The sequence below is a fragment of the Orycteropus afer genome, unplaced genomic scaffold (genome assembly GCF_000298275.1).
Source record: "Orycteropus afer afer isolate SDZICR_OR568_19922 unplaced genomic scaffold, OryAfe1.0 scaffold00056, whole genome shotgun sequence".
Lineage (NCBI taxonomy): Eukaryota > Metazoa > Chordata > Mammalia > Tubulidentata > Orycteropodidae > Orycteropus > Orycteropus afer.
The window spans coordinates 7910947-7932801 of NW_006921643.1; the positions used below are offsets into that span (position 1 = coordinate 7910947).

Below are 21855 nucleotides of genomic sequence, written 5' to 3' on the forward strand. Positions count from 1 at the left end.
AATTGGCATAACATACACAAAACACTGTTCCACCTCCTGCTTTGGTGAGTAGCAACTGGGATCTTAAAAGCTTGCAAGCAGCCATCTAGATGCAACGATGGGTCTCTCCTCATCCAGAGCAAAGAAGAAGGAAGAAAATCAAAGATTCACGGAAACATTTTTTAGTTCTAGCGAGTGTTACACCACGCGATCTGCAGCCTATATGACTATGAGACGAGAAGAACTAGATGGTGTCCCGCTATCACTGTCAACCACTCGGAGGGGGATCTATGTAGGAGATCCTGGAGAGGGAGAACAATGTGGAACAAAACTCAAAATAATTTGAAAAAAAAGAAAAAGGTGGGGGGACCAGTTTTGCTGGTCTGATAGAGCCTAGTGGAACCACTCAGACTATGGCCCCTAGCTTCCCGTCAGGTCTGGAATTGAAACCACACCTGTGGCTTCCAGCCAAACAAGACAGGCATATGAGTTGAACATTTACCTGAAGTAGACACTTTCCTTGGAGACAACAATCATGGGAGAAAGAAGGGCTGTTTATGCACAGGGGGCAGGAGTGTATGGAGGGATGGACACAGGGAAGAGGTAACTACCGGAAGGAAGTGGGAGAGGAGCTGTTGCATAGGAGTAAATTGTAGTCAATGTCATGAGACAAAGTGTATGTAAACTGCTGTATGGAAAGTGAATTTGCTCTGTAAATTTTCACCCCAATCACAATTAAAAAAAAAAAAAATTCAATACTCCTCTCTCTTGTTCACGGTGTCTCTATCTTTCAAAGCTTTTATAGTAAAATGCAGACAAATGGCTCCTTGGAAAAGGAATGAAAAAGACTTAATGTAGGTAAAAGGTTGAAATATGATAGGGTTACATGAATATCATCAATATTCCTTCAGAGGAAGATTAGAAATAATTAGCACCTGTGGAAGACTATCTTCTTCTACAAATAGGAAAAGGGATGTCAACAGCCCTGGGGCAGGGGAGGTGGCAGAAAAGGAGTTGAGGAGATGGTTATCACGGGAAATGTATAAAAAGCAATTCAATTACTCACAAACTTCTTGGTCTTGCAGTCTAACTTTCAACCCTATGGGAGAGTTTTATCACCATTTTAGGACAAGAAGGGCATAATCGCCAGAGAAGTTCTATCCCCCATGAAAAGTGATAAGCAACAGGGCAAGGAGACAGGTTCTTCGGACAGAGAAATACTGGGAAGCAAATGAACACAATGCACGAATGACCCGGGGACCTGTAATCGCAAGGACAAACATCCAAGGGAGTAGGGAAGACAGGGACCAAGTCAGGTAACATTCCTGAGGGGAAGGATTATCAGGTGGCACCGGGCTGAGGGCCCAGATCGGGGACTGGGCGGGAGGAAAGTTAGCAGGTGAAAGGGATCAATCATGAGGAAGGAAGTGACCTTTAAGAGAAGGAAATAAGAGAATACCCAAAAGGGGGGAAGGGTAATAAGAGAATATAAACCCAGGAAAGAACAGGAGGGCAAGATAAAGAAGGCATGTTCGGGTAACAGAGAAAGAAGAAAGGAAGTGGGGCTAGGACAGCAGAGATGGGGCTGAGATACGGCTGGGGCTGCCGGGGCGAAAGGGCAGAGCGTGCCGTCTGGGGAGTGAAGCCCAGAGGCTGTTGGAGCCAGAGCCAGGTGGGACTTCGGGGCTTCCCGATGTCCTGGATGGGAAGGATGACGGGCTGAGGACCTAGCTTAACGAAGAAAGCAGGCGCGGGGGCGGTTCCCGACAGAAGGAAGGGCGCCCCAGGGGTCGGTGGCGGGGATCCCGGGGGTCTGGAAGGCGGTTACAGGGTCGGGTTGAGGGAGTAGGGTGAGAAGGATACTCACAAATTTCTTGGATTTGCCGCCGTCGCCGCCCGCCGCAGGCAGCTCGTCCGGGCTTCGGCCCTTCTTCTTGTCCCGGGTCCCGCGACCGGGCCCCAGGCCCTGGCCAGGCGGGTCCATGTCCCAGTTTGCCCTGGCTGGTGACCCCCGCGCCTACGCCGCTCCCGCCCGGCTGCTCCGCGCCCGCCACCACTGCCGCCGCCCAGCAGCTTCTTAGCCCGCCGCCGCGCCCCGCCTCATTAGCATGCCGGGCTGCGCGCGCCTCATGAATATACAACGACGACGCCTTGCTCCCGCCCGCCTGCCCCACTTCCGCCCGGACCCGCAGCCCCTACCAATAGGACAAGGAAGGAGGGTGGAGGGGAGCCGCTACCTGCCCGACGGGCCTAACCATTCAGACCCACGTGGGGGGGTGGCGAGTAGGCGGTGCAGCAATCCTCGGCCGCAGCCGGTAGCCACGCCCCCTGGCGGATGGAGCGGCGCAGTGCAGGCCTCCCTGATACCACTCAGTGCCCATATGGCTGTCAAGCTTAGACCCCCTCATATACCCCAAATCAGGATATTAATCTCTGAACACAAAAAACGCATCATAAATTTTCTGGCAGAAAATTTAGTGCTGGACTTTCTGGGATAATGGAGTTTTTATATGTGCAATACCTATGTAGTACATTTGGAGGTGGGGAGCTGACAGCTACCATTTATTGAAAGCTATGTACCAAGAATAGGGTTTGGTCCAGGACAAGTGCTAGACTCTGAACCACACTAGCTCTGGAGTTAGATTGGCTCTTTTGTATCCTAGGTTCCACATTTTCTAGTTGTTTCTAATTTGAGCAAACTAGTTATTGCAAACACTGGCCTACACAGTAATAGTCACCACTGACTGTGCACTTGCTACATGCCAGGCACTGTGCAAAACACTCTACCTGTTTTATCAGATGTGTGTTCCCAAGTGTATGCTTTCTTCTTCTAGCGACTCTTTCAGCAACTTCATGTACTCTCCCAGCTACATCTGTGCCTTGTGTGAAAAGTACCTGGCACCCAGTAGGCCCTCACAGTACTGAGTAATCTTGACCACACCTGGCAAAGTATTTCAAATGTAAGTTCCTGGAGGGCAGACAGAGTCAGTGTCTTACTCACTCTGGCGCCCCTAGTGCTTAGTCCTGGTAACAGGGGCTCTGCCAAACTAACTGGTTCTTAAAATCCGGCCTTCATCTCTCTTGTGCTTCAAACCTTCTAATTGCCTGATGGAAAGCTGAATCAACCTGTACAGCCCACACTTCAAACTCAACACGTCCAAAACAAAATTCAAAAGCAGTACTTTCTAAGCTAGGATACTGTGAAACAGGCTCAAAGGAGGGAAGGAGTGACCCACCTATTATTCATCTTTCTTGTATCGATGTCTACTGCTATAACATTTATCAACTGCATATAAATTTCTAACTCCCCTTTCCTGGATTGTACACTCTCCCAGGGAAGGGTCCATGTTTGTGGCTACTGCAATATCTAGGACTGTTCTTCACATAGACCATTAAGATAATGAGTAACTACTTGTCAGGCACTTGGCATGTTTCATCTCAATGTACCTTCATCAACTAGCATTGCTATTCCAAACAATCAGGTTCAAAACCCTGGAGTTGTCTTCTACTTTTATGCTAGCAATCTGCACAGGTTTATCTAACTCTTTACCAGAATGCTCTATTAACTCCCTATATGAGTAGGATAATCCATGTTACACATGTAGAACATATATACAGGGCCTAATGATAAGTAAGGAGCTCTGGTAGTATAGTGCCTAAGGCACTTGACTGCTAACCAGAAGGCTGGCAGTTCAAACCCACCAGCTGCTTCTCGGAAGGAAGGTTGGGCAATCTACTTCCGTAGTGATACTGCCTTGGAAACCCAAGGAAGGGTCACTATGAGTTGGGTCCAATTCGACAGCACGTAACAATAACAATGTTAAATAACTTAATGAATGTTAACTATGAGTTTTATTACATGTGTCTGCTTTCTTATTTCTCCCTCCCTTCATACACGGACAGCTAATGAGAATTAAGAGTATTTCCAGAAAGCAAAAGGTACAAAAAATACCAACTTGATTTATTGGATAAAAACAGTGGTAAAATGAACATAAAACCAAAAATGTTAGAACATGACATATCCATATCCTCCCCTCCCTCAGAACCGCACTTCCCTCTGGTGTTAGGGAGCCAGAATTCTCTGAAAAATTCTCTCTTTACCTGTCCTGGAAGAAAGGCCTGTAGCAGGAAAACTCAGGAGAAGAGGAAATCAGAGGCAATCTCAGTCCTGCCTACCCTTTCAGTCCTAAAAGTCTCTGGTTCGAGGGAAACAGGGAAAGAATAAGAGGGCCAGAGGGGCTGAGGACTGGCCTCTAAGGCCCACTGCCCAAAATGACTCAGGGCAGCTGTCCTTGCCTCCCTCCCCTCCCTTACAGGTACCATTGTCAGGCCTTAGGAGGGAGAGGAAAAGGGAGTGTTGGTTCTAGAACCAGATGTGGGCTCCCAACCCTTCCCCAGAGCTGGTAACAAGCCCTGGGGGCGACCAGTCCAGGAATGCGGAGCCACACCTTCTCTCTCTGCCCAACCAAGAGGTGAAAAGGAATTCCATAGAGCAGAGCATTCCCAGGCTTTCTTAAATTTCCACATCGCTTTCCTTGTCATTATCATGGTCTCCATCATAGAACTCATTGGGTGCCTCTGGCCTACAATGAAAAGGCAGAGAGGTCAGCATTCCACTCTCCTTGTTCCAATCTTCTCCCACAGAAGCATGCTCTCTGTAGCCAATTCTCAGGCCCCCTGTCAGGGAACCACTCCCCTCCTCCTACTGGTAAAGACCCATGGCTATCCATTCATCCATTCATGTACTCAATAAATAATTATTGAGGGATTACTCTGCGCCAGACACTGTCATAGGCCTTAGCAATACAGTAGAAAATAAGCCAGACAGGGTTTCTGCCTACCCTCAAAGAGCAGACCTAGTAAGGAAGAGCAACAATAACAAAGAAAACAAGTAACTATGATAATTTCAGATGGTGGAAAATGCTATGAATAAAATGAAATAAAGTGACATGACTGAGAGCGGTGGAGGAAAAGGATGAAATTTCAAACAGGATGATAAGGAAGGTTTTTCTAAGAAGGGAGGACCGGAAGTCTAAGAAGAATGGAACCAGGTCCTTAAGAGAGCAACATGTGGGCAGTAAGCTGTAAGGAATGAGTAAAATGCTACTGACCTTGGAAGGTAATTTGGCAACAAATATAAAAAATTTCAGTAGGCATAGCCTTTGACCTAGTAGCAACAATTCTATGAACTAATCCACTGAAATACTCAAACAAGCATGCAAAAATAACTATATAAAAGGATGCATTGCCACCTTCTTTGTAATAACGAAAAAATGAAAAATAATCAAAATGTCTATCAATGGTAACCAGTTAGATTATACTATGTCCCCACAATGGTGTACTAGACAGCTGATAAAATAATGAAGTAGATCTATATACATTCATATGGAAAGATACATTGTTTTGCTCTTAAAAAAAAAAAAAAAAAGGCCAATTTTAAGTTATAGAGCAACATGCATAGAACCATCCGACTTGTGTTTAAAATAAAAACAAAAATGCATAACTAACTAACTCTGATAGTTTGTAAGTGTGTTTATATGTGCAGTTAAAATAGTATACTTGTAACCTATATAAAAAGGTAGGTCCAGAAAAATAGAAATCAAACTATGCACAGTATGTATTTCTGTGGAATGAGTTTGGGATGTATGAAAGTAAACTTTACATATTTTGGTGCTGTTTGAAGTTTTACAATGAATATGCCTTACTTTGGTAATAGTCGATAACAAGGGTAAGAAAAGAGTAGGGGAGTTATAGCAGACCAAGGACTAGGAACATTAAAGGAGGAAAGCCAGGAACAATTAAATTGAGCTGATTGACTTTTCCCTCTAAACCCTTCCCAAAAAGCCCGAGGGAATGGACCTGCTGTAGTTCTCCTCAGGACCCCTCTCTTCTGCATCAGCCTCATCAGTCCTGTCATAGGTCAGGAGGTCCGAGGGCACATCATGAATCTGGACACTAGGTGCGTGGTTCAGCATCTTTAGGTTCTCAAAGATTGTCTGGCGGATCTGGTCTAAATACTGGTTCGGGATGAGAAATAGAGCATGAGCAGTCCCCACTGATTCCCAGAACTTCCTCTCTTCTAGACATCTGTCACCCCTACTGTTCTAGTTTTAATCCCAGTGGTTATCTCTAGTTCAAGTCCCCTAGCTGGCGCAGTGCCTAAGGCACTTGACTGTGAACCAGAAGGCTTACGGTTCAGACCCACCAACCACTCTCCAGAAGGAAGGTTGGGCAATCTACTTCCATAAAGACACCACCTCAGAAACCCAAGGAGGGGTCACTATAAGTCAGATCTGACTTGACAGCACTGAGTTTAACTGAGCTGACAAATGTCCCTCCTCCCAACCCCAGTTGCCTCTACTTTAACCTTGGCTGCCTCCTAACTGATAACAGTGATAAGTGATGTTTAGAATTTCCATCTCTTCTCTGCTTTCTTCTACGTCCACAACCTGAACTTTTCCTGGGCTCCCCAACCCTTGTTCTCAACTTCTCTGAGCTACTGACCTGGCGTGAGTTCTGATTCTCAATGCGGGTGCTGACATCTGGGTGCAGCGTGAAGTCTGGGGCAAAGTACTCGAAGTATTCTTGGGGTGGGGAGGTTAGGAAGAAAGGGTATGACTCAGAATGACAGAACAAAGGTCCAAGGAGGGCCCAAGAATCCCCAATCTCTTTCAGTCCCATCCAGACCTCTATCTTTTTCCTGCTCTGAGCCCAAGGGTTTAGTCTGCAGAGCTCTGAGAGAGTCAAACTTTCCATCCACCTTCAAAGCAGTCCATTCTGGGGTCTTGTGAAAATGGGCTCACTGCTGTGGGGGTGTCCTAGGGTGGCCCTTACCACTATAGGGAAGCTCCTCACTAATGGCTTCTTCTACCAGCAGCGACGTCTCGTAAGTCCTAAAAACAACCATTGGGGAGGGGGGCAGGCTGAGCAGGTGAGCTAAAGGGCCCACCAGGCCAGATCTCAGGGAGCCCCTTGCTCACACTGAACAGAGGGGGAGAGGAAAATGCAGTGATGGTGCTCACCAGCAGCGTGCAACATTTCGGACAGTATAGCCACCACCACCCAGCACCAGCAGAGGGATATTGAAGCTCTTGACATATTCAACGCATTCCCTGTTAAAAGGAACCAGAAGAAAGGGTGGAGGAAGTTCTCAAAAGCCTAAGTGTACACCCATAGGTACTGCAAAGGGCACGGGGGAGACTTCTAGGGAGTGAGAAGTGTTCTATATCTCAATCTGGGTGGTGACAGTCAATGAATTACACCCTTAATATTTGTGTGCTTCATTGCATGTGTTATATCTCAAGAAAAAGTTGAGAACAAGTACATCTTTGTCCTGCTCAACACTCTCTGTGGCACCCCAAATGTTAATCAGCTATTCTAATTAACCCACCATTAAGTCCTGTCAGTTATATAGCCTCCAAAATACAACTCAAACCATCTACTTCTCTCCATCCCCACAACCTCACTTTAGCGCAGGCACGCCTCCAGCCTAGACAATGCCAAGTTTCCTAACTAGTCTTCCCACTCCTACGCTTGTTCCCCTTCCCACCAAGCTTTTCTCCATTCAGCAGCCAGAGCAGTGACTTTAAAATACAATCTGGATGTCACTTCCCAGCTTAAAATCCATCAACAGTTTCTTATCATATTTGGAGTATGATTCAAACTCCTTACCAGGAGGGGTTGCCCCTCTAGCTTCCTCTGTGTTCCTGCCTCACTGGTTTTACTTCATCTCCTCCATTACACCAACTCTTCCCTGCCCGGGACAGACTTCTCTCTGTTCCTCTCAGGGCTTGCTCCTTCTTAGCCACCAGGCCTCAGCTCAAATTTTACCTCTTCAGGAAATCCTTTCAACCAGGCTAAAGTAGCTTCCCACTGTTATCCTGCATCTCAGCTTTCTATTTTCTTCCTTCATAGAATTTGTAACAATCTAATTATTTTATTTGCTTTCTTACTTTTTGTCTGTTTCCTACACTAAACTATCAACTCTATGGGAGGAGAGATCTTGTCTGATTGATTTCTCACTGCATCTCCATGTCTGAAATACTATAGGTGCTTCACAAAATCCTGTTATGAATGAATGATCAGCTGCGGAACCCTGTTCAAGGTGAACATTTCTGATTCAAGAACAATTTGCAGCTATTTTTGATTCCCAAAAAGAGGTGAGGCCTATTCCCCAACCACCACCACTCCATGTATTGGGGTCCCAGGCTGCTTGAAAACCTGGGGAATGGAAGGAGGGTAAGGCTCACCCATGTCCTCGGATGCTAAGGTTGAAGCAGCCCAATCGATCACAGCCCAGGGAGTCAGCTCCACACTGCAAAAATCAAGACCCAGACAGCCACACTGAGGTAACGGATCAGAGCACCATGGGTGTCCTTCACGCCCCTCCCCAGCGAGGACAGAGAGTAATCTTCTCACTCTCTCCCCTCAAGCCCAGGCAGAGCTCTCCTACAGGGAAATGACAGCATTACCTGGAGCACAATGCATGTGGGTTGGTAGAAGTCCACTACTTGATTGATAACCGGCTGGAAAAGATGCTTGTAACCTGGGAGAAGGCCAAAGATGGGCACCTGGCACCCCAAGGGGATGGGGAGACAGGGAACAAAAGGAAAAAGGGGGTTGAGAGAACACGTAGCTAAGGAAAGAGGCAACCCAAAGAACCAAATTATTTCTGAACTTCTGGTAGGGGTAAACCCCTTTGAGTGACTGATGAAAGCTAGTGACCCTTATCTCAGAAAAATGCACATACACACAGTACGTGGCACACAATTTCCAGGGGGTTCGTGATCTCTTAGAAGGCCCTTCATTCTTAAGGACACCTGGCTCGACAACAGACTATACAAGGCAACAGTTAATTCAAGGAGAGAGAGAAGGGGTAGTTAACAGGAAAAATCTGCAGCACTTACTCTGATCATCGATGCCGTCCCGTAGGGGCACGTTGAGACAGTAGTAGCGACCACTCTCTGCCCCAACTTCATACATGTCACCTACAGGGAAGTGGAGGGTAGAGGGGATGAAAAGACATAATTAAGGGGCACCCACGACCAAGTTGCTCCAATCCCACCCACACTGAGGGTCTCTCATGACACCTACATATTTCCAGACTCCCTAGAGACACTATTTTTTTTTTGAGGACTTACTGTAAATAAAGCACCATCACAATACATACAAAAAGCAGTGAGTACTCTGAGAGAAATAGACAGGATAATGTGGTAGAGTAATGGGGAAAGAAGTGATTACTTTAACTGGGGTGGTCAGGGAAGGCTTCTCTGAGGAGGTGGTCATGGTTGAAAAAAACATGAAGGTTGCAAAGGAAAGAGAAATTCCTATTTCCATACCTGTACCAGGGAAGAAGTAATTTCCGTATTTATGGAAGGACACTGTCATGACCCGGTCAGTAAGGTAGAAGGCTTCTTGGACCCCGTCACCATGGTGGATGTCAATATCAATGTAGAGCACCCGAGGGTGGTACCTGGGGTGAGGGCCCCACCAGAGGATGAGGGAGAGGTGAGCCCCAGGGAGAAAAACCACTCATCACACTCTTCCCAAACATGGGATCTGGAATTATGAAGAGTCTGCTTCAACCCATATCACCTGAAACTTAATCCCACCAATTCCCTAAGGGCAACCCTGGGGCTAGAGCCTGAAGGCAGGAGGCAGGAGGCAGGAGGCAGGGACAGGGGAAGGATGTACAGAGAAGGCTGAAATGTGAGTAGGCAGCCGGGAATCTGCAGCAGAGCGGAAGACACAGCTGAGGAGAGCATCAAGAACTCAGAAGAAGCTAGTCAGGGGGAGGTCAGAGCAGAGTGTGAGGGGCTGCTTCAGCCAGCTGTCTCATCAGCTCCATCTTATCCCAGGTTACTCACTTGAGCAATTCCAGAATCCCAATTACAATGTCGTTGACATAGCAGAAGCCCGAGGCCTATGGCGAGACAGTGGTCTTTTAGAAAGAGGAACAATCCCTCCACCCAGCTGTCCCCCTCTGTCATCCTGACCACCTACCCTAAGGTGGCCACTGTCTTCCCCATCACTTCTTCACTCACCTCAAACTTCTTGGCATGGTGCAGACCACCAGCCCAGTTAATGGCAATATCACAGATCTGCAAGACAAATACCCAACTCACAGTCCTCCTCAGCCCACCCCTAAAGCTGGGAGTCCAAGGTCAAGGCTAAAGCCTTGAGTCCAGAGACCCAGAGAAAAGGGGGAAGAGGACTTGGGGTTACAGTCACCTTGTTGTTCAGCTGGGTTGCTCCTTGCAGAGATGCGCCTGTGTAACGGGAGCAGAACTCAAAGAGCCCGGGAAACACTGGGCTGCAGGGGAGAGGAGCCAGTTGGAACCCTCCTGCATCTGTTCTGCCCCTTCTAACACCTCCCTCTTTAACCCAACGCCCTCCACTCTTCATTCTTCAAGAACTTTCTTATCCCTCTCCAAAGAACTTTCTCATCCCTCTCCTAAACTCCTAAGTTATTTACAAATTTATACAACAAATATTTGTGGTCAAAGCATGTACCAAGCCCTGTGATGTAATAAAAACTTAAGTGGTACCAAACACACATTTAGAGAATAAGAAGGTACATAATGTAGAAAGAACCCTGGTAGCACAACAGTTAAGTGCTCAGCTGCAACCCAAAAGGATGGCCATCTGAACCCACCCAGCAGCTCCATGGGAGAAAATCATCAGCAGCCAGGAATCACTGGCACCTAACAACAGCTTAACAACAATAGCTGTAAGCATTCAGAATAGCGCCCGGCACACAGTAGGCATTACTTAGGTATAACACTTAGGTATGTAAGTCAGTAGTGGTAATAGTAGGTTACCTACTCCCACTGCCATCAAGTCAACTCCGACTCATAGCAACTCTATAGTAAATCTTCACAGAAGCAGACTGCCATATCTTCCTCCCATGGAGTGGCTGGTATTTTTTTTTCCCCCCAATTGTGATTTCGGTGAAAGTTTACAGAGCAAATTCACTTTCCATACAGCAGTTCACATACACTTTGTCTCATGACATTGACTACAATTTACCCCAATGCAACAGCTCCCCTCCCACTTTCTCCTGATAATTACCTCTTCTCTGTGTCCTTCCCTCCATGCACTCCTGCCCCCTGAGCTGTCTCCCTGTGCATAAACAGCCCTTCTTTTTCCCATGATTGTTCTCTCCGAGGAGTGCATCTACCTCAGGTAAATGTTCAACTCATATGCTTGTCTTTTGTTTGGCTGGAAACCACAGGTATGGGTTCAATTCCAGACTTGAAGGGCAGCTAGGGGCCAGTCTCAGGGGTTCCACCAGGCTCTATTAGACCAGCAAACCTGGTCCCTTTTTTTTTTATTTTTCCAAATGATTTTGAGTTTTGTTCCACATTGTTCTCCCTCTCTATCCAGGATCTCCTACATAGATCGCCCTCTGAGTGGTTGACAGCGGTAGCCAGGCACCATCCAGTTCTTCTGGTCTCATAGTTGTATAGGCTGTGGATCGCATGGTGTACCAGTCGCTAGGACTAATTGTTTCCATGAATCTTTGGTTGTCTTCATTATTCTTTACTCTGGACAAGGAGAGACCCATCGTTGCATCTAGATGGCCGCTTCCAAGCTTTTAAGATCCCAGTCACTACCCCCCAAAGTAGGAGGTGGAACAATGTTTTGTATAGTATGTTATGCCAATTGAGCTTGATGTCCCCTGCGACTATGGTCCTGAGCCCACAAGTTCAACTACTTGCTCCCTCTGGGTAGCTGGCCATGACCAAGAAGTGACTACAACCTTGTCCCTTGTCAGCTCTACTATACACCTGGGAATTCTTACATTCTTATAGAATATACAAATACACTTGTAGAACTGCTGTCTGCCAATCCTATACATGGTCTTGGGTATACTCCCTGCTTCATAGATGTATCTAATAGTTCAGCCTGTCCACCCATCTATCCACCCACATACCCATGTTTGCCTTCACTGACAACACAGTACTGTACGTGCAAAAGAGTTTATCTTTGTTGTCTAAACCTCCCATGTACCTCTCTATGTCTTCCTCTTCCTCAATGCCACCATGTTGATCACTCACATTTGGTACATTGCCCTTCTCTTCACCCAAATCAATACTTATCTCTGCCTATCTAACAGTGTTCCCTCCTTCCCCTCCCACTCCTGGTAACCAACAAAGAAAATTTCCTTTCATATATAAACCTTTCCTTGACTTTTACAATAATGGACTAATACAGTATCTGTCCTTCTGTGATTGACGTATTTCACTCAGCATAATGTCCTCCATATGCAAAACACATTATGCGGTGTTTTGCAGATTCTACATTATTCTTTAGGGTTGCAAAGTATTCCGTCATGTGTAAGTACCATAGTTTGGTTATCCATTCCTCAGATGATGGACACCTAGGTTGTTTCCATCCTTTGGCTACTGTAAATAGCGCTGTGATGAACACGGGTGTGCATGTCTGTTCTTTTCATGGCTCTCACTTCTTTAGGATATATACCCAGTAATGGAGTGGCAGGATCAAATGGTATTTCTATTTCCAACTTTTTAAGGAATCACCATACTGCTTTCCACAGTGGTTTTACCATTTTACAGTCCTACCAGCAGTGTATGAGAGTCCCAATCTCTCCACATCCTTGCCAGCATTTGTTATTTTCTGTCTTGTTGAACTCTGCTACTAGTGCTGGGCAAGATAGTATCTCATTGTTGTTTTGCTTTGCATCTCTCTAATGGCTAATGATCGTGAACATTTCTTCATGTTTGTTGGCCACCTGAATATCCTCCTTGGTGAAGTGTCTATTCATGTCTTCTGAGTGGCTGGTAGTTTTGAACCACCAGTCATTCAGTTAGCAGCCAAGTGCCTGTCCACTGTGTCACCAGGGCTCCAGGAATAAGTTGGTATTATTTTGAAATTCAAAGATAAATACCAGAAGAAATAGCTAAAGGAGCAGAAAGTAGCTGCCACTGTAGGGATTTACAGGTAGAAGAGATGGGCCATGACTGCTCCCCCGCCCCTCATTAAAAGCCCTGTCGTACAATTTGACTTTTTATGTTAGATTACTTAAGGAATAATCAAAACAAAAAGAAAATTAAAAAAGGAAGGAAAACCCGACTGTGGTGTAGTAAATTACTTAGTGTGGCTTTTCTACCCATAAGTCTTTGTAAACCCCAAGGTGGGATTTTCTATGAGCAACTGAGGAGCTCCTTTTGCTGAAGCTATCCACCTGGGTTATTTCTGTTGGGCGTGGCACAATACAATGTTCTGGGAAGTTCCTACTCTCTCTCACGTGCTTAGAGTTCTGATGCTGTGATTGGCTAGTTTGACCACCCTTCCGGACTCAAAAGGAGGCCTCCTGGAGGCAGAGCTCTCTCTGACTGCTGATGGAGGAAGACGTGCTGCCGAAAGAGACACGTGCTGCTAGGAAAGAGACGCGAGAGACACGCATTGCTGAGTGAGACACCGAGGGACCAGCACTGCTGGGAAAGAGACTGTGAGAGACTGTTGGCTGAGGGACGTTGGGCTGGGAGAGAGACTGAGCGTTCTTCCTGAACTTGAGTTGTAGCCTGGTGCTTCCCTAATAAACCCCATAATCTGTGAGTTCTGTGTGGCCACTGCAGTGAATTATCGAACCCAGGAGAGAGGTGGTGGGTGCTTTGGGAGGAACGGTTGGTGAAAGGGCTGGAGGGAGGCAGCATGTCTGGCCTTGCAGTAATAGGCCTTGGGTTACTGCTGGTAATCCTGTCTTCCTCTTGTGGGGTTAGAGGAGATCAGAACATGTGGCCTCCTTGCCGTTTTTGCACTGACTCTCATCTGAAGACCAAACAAACACAATTGTAGCTTCAGTTTTAGAGTCTGCTGAATGCAGTGCCAAGTCACCAAGTGGGTACATTTCCTAACTGCACAAAGATCATCTACAGGGCCCCAGCTGCAGCCCAAGGGCTGACTCTGCATTCCCAGACCTATAAAGTAAACTCAGACACAGCAACAACAACAAAAATTAAAAACAAGAAAGCTTCCAAGACAGCAGGTAACTAAACACTGATTGAGCAGTGTAGTGTGTGCAGAGGGACAGAGCTCTATGGGCTGGTGTGATCAAGAAAGGCTTCATGGAGGTGGTGTAAAGGCTGGGAAGGCCTTGGTGAGGCTGAATGGAGAAGAAAGGCCATTCCAGGAAAGCATCCTGAGCAGCAGGATAGAATAAGGTTGGGAAGACACTCAATGCCAGCCTAAGCAGTTGGCCTCTATCCTAAGCCCAGGCTGCTTCTGCTGGTTAGGATCTTTCAAGTAAACAGACTAGTGTAGTGCTTTCAAAACATGGGCTCTAGATCTGAATCCTGCCACCTCTACTGACCAGTTAGGTGACTCAGGGTAAGTTTAGGTAAATCTCCCCCAAACTTCATTTTACTCATGTGTAACATCAGGGAAAGGACTACTACACCACAGGGCTGGCATGAGAATTAAGCAGCTTCCCTCAGCATAGTACCTAGCAGAGTAAGCACTCAATAAATGGCAGCTGTTGGAAGAAACTCCACAGGACCAACCACCTGGTTTCTTCAAGGAACATATTCAAGGGAGAGAGAGGAAAGCTACAGATTAAGTCTTAAGAGACATGTCAACCAAAGACAATGGGAGCACTTTAGTTAGATCATCCTGATTTAAACAAACTTACTGGGGGAGGGGGGCTGGAATTATGAGACAACTAGAGAAAGTGGAATACTGACTACGTTTGATGTTAAGGAATTACTGTTCATTTTTTAGGTGTGATGATGATATTGTGGTTATAGTTTTTTAAAAAAGGAATACCATTTAAAGATACAAAATAGGATTTGCTTTAAAATAACCTAACCTGAGGAGGTATAGATAAGATTGCCTATGTGTTCATAATTGCTGAAGATATGTGATGGATATAGGGAATTCCCTGCACTATTCTTTTAGAAATGTTGAAATTTTCCCTAAATTTAGAAATATAAAATTGAGTAAGTGGTAGTAGCTGTTAGGGTTTTTTACAGATATATCCCAGAATGTAAACTAGGATTGTGCCCATTCCCTGAGTCTTCTACTTATGTGCAAGTTCACCGTAAACCTGTGCACGTAAAATCACCCTCCTTACTTTTAAAATCACTTTGGTAGCTTCCTTCTAAAGAAAAGAACATTGCCACTGAGTTGACTCTGATTCATAGTAGCCCTAGAGGACAGAGAACTGTCCCATACTGTTTCTAAGACTGTAATTGCGATGGAAGCAGCCTGCCCAGTCTTCTTCCCACTGAGTGGCTGCTGGGTTTGAACCATCGACCTTTTGGTTAGCAGAACTTTCAGTTAGCAGTCAAGTGCTTGACCCACTGCACCACCAGGGCTCCTCTCTACACGATAAGGCCACTTCAGAGGTCGGGCCACGTCTATCTCTTTAGCCTCAATTCAGATCACTCTCTTCATATTTGGCACTCTGCCATTTTTCTGTTTCTCAAATGAGTCATACTCTATCTTACCACAAACCTTTAGCATATGTAGTCTCCACTGCCCACTACATACTCCCCTCTTCGTTCCATCTACCCAATCACCTTTCACCTAATCACCTCCTATTCTTTTTTCAGATTTCAGCTCGTTAGTTATTCTAGGAAGCCTTCCCTGACCAGCCTGTCCCTAAACTAGATCATTGTCTCAATTACATACTCTCAGTTTATCATGTACCTCTCCCTTCATAGGACTTGGCACAACCACAATATTATATTTATTTGTAGATTAGATGATTACTCTCCCCACTAGACTGTAGGCTTCATAATGATTACCCAGCTCCACCCCCTAGCTTTTGTTGTTGTTGTCCATCACTGTTTTCACTAGCACTTAGCACTAGGTCTGGCCCATAGCAAATGATCAACAAGTATCTGTTGAATAAACAAATGAGATGATGATGATTCACTCATAAGCAGCCTCCTCTTGGTTCCCACTGCTGTTGTCACAAGACCACATTCAAGTATTTCCCTCTCTCGAAGTACCTAGCAACAAAAGTCCCAGTCCTGTCCTCACCAGTCATCACCCACGTTGAAGGCATTAAGGCTCTTTGTGAAGCCTTGCATATTGGTGGGGCTGACTCTCTGCAGGAAGTCAATGTAGTCCTCAGAGTGGAAGCGGCACATGTCATGCTGAGAGGCCTGGTATGGCTTGAAAACCTCGAGACAGAAACACAAGATGAACCCAGGCAGGGTCAGCCCCATGAGACTGCTCATGCTGAACCCAACCCTGAGGATTGTTCAGAACCACATGTGGCAGTCCCCACACCATGCCAATCCTTGTTAATCTATGAGGCAAAGGTCAGCCTGAGCCTAAAGAAAAGAGGCTTCAGTTAGCCAAGACAGTCCTTTGAAGACCACTGGGCTTGCTTCCTCCTTCTCACTTCCAGCTCAGCCTCTCCCGCCTTCTCAACCTTGAGCCTTGATCAGTCTGCCCTATACCCCAAGTCCCCTATTCTTAGTTTTCTCCACACTCATCTCCTCCTTGAGTTCTTCTTCATTCTAGAGTCAAATAATATGGGATAAACGATAACCTTTTGATTAAAACCTAGGGGCTAAACCAGAGATTTAGTATCTTTTGGGGAGTTCATTGCCTCTTTGGGAATTGGGCAAAAACCATGGAGTTTTTCCCTCCCCAGAAAATGCACACAGGTATATAGAGGCAAACGATTTCAGGAAATTGATTGATTCATGCATTAACATCATTTCAGTCTTTTCTATGGCAAAGCCACTTGTCTGTGCCTCAGCACAAACAATGGACACTCATTCAGATTGTTGACCAATTCTCCTCACAGTGCATAAGGGTTGGGCCTGTTGTTAATTCCAAATCACAGCTATAACTTCCAAGCTGGGGCAGCATGTGTATGCCTAGGAGATGAAGGTTTGAGTAGTGATGGAAGTACAACCAGGTATGGGTATTCTAGGTTGGAAAAGGAATACTCAAGTTATCTCCTGTCCCCTTCCACACCCACATAAACATTCATACCCAGGGCTGCTGGGTCCTCCCACTAGAGCTCTAGCATATTCGAGGCAGAAAGAAGAGATGAAGAGAAGGGGTGGGAACTGAGGATAAACCCCACACACCCGTACAGTGGTCCAGCCCCTTCCTCATCCTTGAGGTCACAGCACTAAGGACCTGGGGATGAAAGACATCCAATTTTCAAACCAGCCCCACCCCACCATATACTCCTAGACTAAGGCCTAGTTCACCTGCGGTCAAAGGGTGGCTGACCTGAAGTGAAAAACTAATTCCCATTAATCCCATCCTCAATACTCTGGAGGTGGCGAGGGGCTGCTCCACATACCTTCTATCCAGTCACTGCCACCCTTTTCATATACAGATCGCACCTGAAGTGTTCAGTCCAGCCCACATAGTTCGCCCCACCCCTAACACCCAGCAGAAGCAGCGGGACTCACGATCATCTTCTTATAGAGTCCGTAGTGCAGAACCAGACTATGGGTCAATGCTAGGCGATGGGGTTTCATAGGGTGTCCAGCCCCTGGGGGTGGGGAGAAGAGAGTTTGTCAGTTTCCACCCCTGGAGTTGTAGCCCCTGCCTTGAAACCTCTGCCTCCCGAAATTCCTCACGAACAACTCTGATCTCTCACCATAGTGGAAATTGCCCACGTCCGGGTCGTAGAAATAGGCCACGGTCTTCGCCATGGTGACGGCGGGACCAGGCCCCGTGCCTCTGCCGCCAGCCGGGCCGCCAGCCCCACCCCCGGTCGTGCGTACTGCGTAAGCACGTAGCCCGCCTCTGCGGAACCTGGAGGTCCAGGTCCCGCCTCTGCGAGACCACGCCCGGGTCACGCCCCCTGCGGGGATTCAGCCCCTCCCCCGGCCTGGCCGGCGGTTGAGGCTTTGCGGAGACTGCGTCCTGCTTGGGCGCAGGATGACTACAGTCGGTCCTAACGTGGGAGGGTCATTTCCTCCTCGGCGGGGTCAAATCCTCGGGGAACCGAGCCACCCGTCCAGTTTGCTGCCCCAAAAGGGAGTGCAGGCTGTGATCTCCGCGCCCACCTTGCTAGGAGGCTCCGGAGAACCGGCCACGCCGCCACTCTCGGGTGCAGAAAACCGACTTCAACCTGCCCAGTAGGGAGATCCCTGGCTCTCTGCTCGGCTGGGGCATCTGTGGGCAGGAGTCTCTTTAGGCGTGCAGGGTAGAGTAGTGCAGAGCACTTCGCGGGGCTGGACCGCCTGTCCTTCCCAACCGGACCCAGACCGCGCCGCACTCCCCCCGAAGGGGGGCCAGCGCAGTCACGCGCGCACAGCTCACGCTCTCCGCCCCGCACACCTGCGCGCTCCGCCCCCTGGTCCCGGGCCGGCGGCGGGCAAAGGCATTTGGGAACCCAGGGGCGGCTGCGGCGGCACCTCCCACCCCCTTTCCTTCCCAGGGCCAGAGTTGTCCGGAGCCGGCGGTCGCTCCTAACCAGCTCACATCCCTCTCCATCCTTCCCTCCCCCCGCCTGCCGCGGCACCGGTAGCCGCAGCCGCAGCCCAAAGCCGGTGAGGCGGCGAAGGGGGGAGGGGGAGGAAGCAAGGGATGATCGCCGGGAGGGCGTCGGGGGCCCTGAGCCGGACTAGGACACCCCTGGAGCCGAAACTCGAGCCGGAGTCAGAACAGAACCACCGGTACTGGGTGGGCCAGGTGGTCAGGGTGGAAGGAGCCAGATAAGGGAGGGTGCGTGATAGAAGGCAGGGGAGGGGGCTGCAGAGGCCTGGCCCAGGCCGGCGCGGAGGAGGTGCGGACGCTGACTCAGGCACAACTCCTGCGCCCGCTGCCTGAGAATGCTGTCCCATCTTGCGCTGCAGTGTCCTTGGGAGGGACGGAAGCGCCGGGACAAGCTGGAGAGGGGAAAGCTCCGGGCGTCGGGGAAGTGGGACCAGGGTCGTGAAAGAAGACTTGCGCAGCCACTGTCTGGCTCCCGGCCCCGGGCCGCTCTTGGCGGACCAGCACCGCTGGCTCGGACAGCTCCCCAGTTGGGTAGTGGGTGGGGCCGGACTTCGGAGGCTTGCCAATTTGGGATCCTGAGCACAGCATCCCTGCCCCTCTCCATCATCCCCAGCTGTAGCCCCCTCCCCCCAGGAGGCGCCCTGGCCCGCTTTCGCCCCCCAGGGCCTCATGTCGGAACCACAGCCTGACCTGGAGCCGCCCCAGCATGGGCTGTACATGCTCTTCCTGCTTGTGTTGGTCTTCTTCCTCATGGGCCTCGTAGGCTTCATGATCTGCCACGTGCTCAAGAAGAAGGGCTACCGCTGTCGCACCTCGAGGGGCTCGGAGCCTGACGACGCCCAGCTCCAGCCCCGTGAGTCAGAAGCCTGGAACCCTGGCTCAGTCATCATTCTCTCTTACCCCTCCCCACACCATTTTCTCCTTGCCCTGGCCAACAGACCTAGATCCAATCCCTGTCAAGCCTGCAGGAGGCCTAATGATGCTTCCTTGAGTCAGCAAGTGGGGTGACACCACCCTGAAGGCAAGCTAAAGGAGGCAACACAGGCAGGAAGGACTTAGGCTCCCATTGACATCCCCGTCTTCCCTGACCTGGCCCCTGAAACACTAAAGTCCATCATGATAGCAAATAGATAAAGGGGTATGTCATGAGCAGTAAGCCACAGGAGCCACCAGGTAATGCCCCACCCCCTTCAAAAGCTGCTTCATTTCCTACTTCTCAAACTCTTTTATCCTTCAGCTGAGGATGATGACATGAATGAGGACACAGTAGAAAGGATTGTTCGCTGCATCATCCAAAATGAAGGTGGGTGTGGGATGGCTCCTTGCCACTCCCCTCTTTCTCTTGCCCTGACCTTCACTAATTCTGTCTTTTCCTTCTCCCCTCAGCCAATGCTGAGGCCTTGAAGGAGATGCTGGGGGACAGTGAAGGAGAAGGAACAGTACAGCTGTCCAGGTGAGCTGGAAATAAGGTCCAGCATGGCTTCGGTTGCCTTATAGAGTGCCCTCTCTTCCAGCACAATCCTCTCCCAATCTCCGAGTGATGTGTGTGTGTGTGTGGGGGGGGGGGTGTGGATAAGAAGGGTGTTTCACCTATAGAAAGCAAGAAATTTTGTAGAAAGCTGGAGTCCTTGAAACCCTATCTCCCACCTGGGTATCATCAAGATTAACATTCAGCCCTAGTGCCATTCCTTTGGGTTAAGTATTGTCCTCTTTTTAACAAGAGAAGGAGAACAAACAGTCACTGACATCTTACTATTCAGTTTATTAGACAAAGACAAGGAAAGAATGTTGGGGTCTTGGGAAAGTAGAGTATCTGGGGGTTTAAGGAGCATGCTAAAAAAAAAACTATGGAGAAATGGAACAGAAGGGAGATGAGAATGTCATCCCTGAATTACTCCTCCCCACTGTCCAGTGTGGATGCCACCTCCAGCCTGCAAGATGGAGCCCCCTCCCACCATCACACAGTGCACCTGGGCTCTGCAGCCCCTTGCATCCATTGCAGCCGCAGCAAGAGGCCCCCACTTGTCCGTCAGGGCCGCTCCAAGGAAGGAAAGAGCCGCCCCCGGCCTGGGGAGACCACCGTGTTCTCTGTGGGCAGGTGGGGACACAGTGCTCCAGGGAAACGGAGGTTGAGGTGGGGTCCCCAGCAATCAGGCATCTAACTCCAAAGGTGGGCCTGGTGGGACTCCGTGCAGGACCCTTGAAGGGCCCTGGCTCTTTCTGCCTGGACTGAGACCTGCAACAGGAGTCAGGCTGCACAGTATGCCCCACAGTCTGAAAAGGCTTCCCCTGCCCAGGCCAGAAGGAAGTGGCTATCGCATCCAGGATGTCCCTGATTGGAGGGGAGGGCAAGAAACCTCTGAGTTGTGGTCCTAAGCCCCAGTGTTCCCTCTCCTCCCAGGTTTCGGGTGACACACATTGAGAAACGCCATGGGCTACATGAGCATCGTGATGGTTCCCCCACAGACAGGAGCTGGGGCTCTGGTGGGGGGCAGGACCCAGGAGGCAGTCAGGGATCTGGGGGAGGGCAGTCCAGGACAGGGATGCCTACCATGGAGAGGCCACTTCCTGAGAGGCCACAGCCCCAGTCCCTAGTCAGCCCTCCAGTGCAGAATGGAGGACTCAGGGACAGCAGCATAGTCCCTCATGCACTTGAGGGGAACCCTGGAGCCTCTGCAGAGCCAGTGCTGGGGGCCGGAGGCAGAGGCCCAAGTCCAGGGCTGCCCAGTCAAGAGACAAACGGACAGCCAACCAAACCGGACACCTCAGATCACCAGGTATGATAACGTGACCAGGGCTGCAGAGGGACATGGTGGGCTGAGCTCTTATTGTCCCCTACTCTGGGGACTCCTATTTTTCCATTGTTGACCTCTCCCCTTTCCCTCAGGTATCCCCACCTTGGGGAGCAGAGAGTGTGTGAGGTAAGTCAGCCTGGGTCCCAAAGCAGGGAATCTTGTCCTTCCATCCCCTACTCAAGCCCATCAGCTCCATGAATCCCCAGGGTGAACTATATAGGCTTTACCCTTTCCTACAAATGCCTTGGTTTGGTGGTAGGGCATGGGCATATGCTCCCGAGGGCAGATTCTGGAACCTGGAAGTGAAAGGGTCCTGTGCCACCAAGAAAAAGCTGGGACAGAGCTTAAGTAGGAGGCAACATTGTTATCCTCCCTCTCTTCCAAGCCTCATTCTTCGCTGCTGCTGAATGGACTACCAGCTGGCAGAGCCAGGGGTGGGTGGGCACGAAGCCCCTCCTCTCCACTGGACAGCACTGCCCCCAGCTGAGGGACCAGCCTTACTTCCACCTGGAATTGCACGGCCTCGAGCTGGGGGATCTTGGGAGAAGTACCCCCCAACATGTCCCTCAGTCTCTTCTCTTCCCCTTGCCTGCCAACAGGTTGCCTGATCCGCCTTCCCTAACACCTTGTTCCACAT

General features: G+C 48.9%; 3 protein-coding genes across 3 annotated transcripts in view; 1 reads left to right on the forward strand and 2 right to left on the reverse strand.

The window, feature by feature from the left end:
• The window catches only part of DIAPH1 (diaphanous related formin 1), a 166866-nt gene extending 164903 nt beyond the window's left edge, over positions 1–1963 (reverse strand). Inside the window, exon 1 of the mRNA XM_042780699.1 lies at positions 1847–1963. Coding sequence (XP_042636633.1) covers positions 1847–1963 — 117 coding nt within the window. The remainder of the gene's footprint in view (positions 1–1846) is intronic.
• A 2529-nt stretch (positions 1964–4492) lies between these two features.
• On the reverse strand, positions 4493–17633 carry HDAC3 (histone deacetylase 3). Its single transcript, XM_007939048.2, has 15 exons — positions 17579–17633; positions 17388–17470; positions 15988–16130; positions 10210–10291; positions 10023–10079; positions 9846–9901; positions 9318–9451; positions 8886–8966; positions 8451–8524; positions 8229–8293; positions 7002–7091; positions 6814–6872; positions 6484–6563; positions 5839–5996; positions 4493–4562 (listed from the first exon to the last, which is right to left on the reverse strand). The coding sequence occupies exons 1-15, from the start codon at positions 17631–17633 to the stop codon at positions 4493–4495; spliced, it is 1287 nt and encodes a 428-aa protein (XP_007937239.1).
• Positions 17634–19092: 1459 nt separating this feature from the next.
• Positions 19093–21705, forward strand: RELL2 (RELT like 2). The gene is made up of 6 exons (XM_042780700.1): positions 19093–19276; positions 19661–19726; positions 19810–19876; positions 20336–20521; positions 20825–21200; positions 21604–21705. Exons 1-6 carry the CDS (start codon positions 19093–19095, stop codon positions 21703–21705), a joined length of 981 nt encoding a protein of 326 aa, XP_042636634.1.
• The last annotated feature ends 150 nt before the right edge of the window (positions 21706–21855 follow it).

Coding starts and splice junctions, on each gene's coding strand:
- HDAC3 (XM_007939048.2), bottom strand. CDS start 17,633: ATGGCGAAGACCGTGGCCTATTTCTACGACCCGGACGTGGGCAATTTC. Junction 10,292..15,987: donor TTCAACGTGGGTGATGACTG/GTGAGGACAGGA, acceptor TCTCCCCTGCAG/CCCAGTGTTTCCCGGGCTCT. Junction 9,902..10,022: donor ACCATGCCAAGAAGTTTGAG/GTGAGTGAAGAA, acceptor GTCTCGCCATAG/GCCTCGGGCTTCTGCTATGT.
- RELL2 (XM_042780700.1), top strand. CDS start 19,093: ATGTCGGAACCACAGCCTGACCTGGAGCCGCCCCAGCATGGGCTGTAC. Junction 19,727..19,809: donor CTGCATCATCCAAAATGAAG/GTGGGTGTGGGA, acceptor TTCTCCCCTCAG/CCAATGCTGAGGCCTTGAAG. Junction 20,522..20,824: donor ACCGTGTTCTCTGTGGGCAG/GTGGGGACACAG, acceptor CTCTCCTCCCAG/GTTTCGGGTGACACACATTG.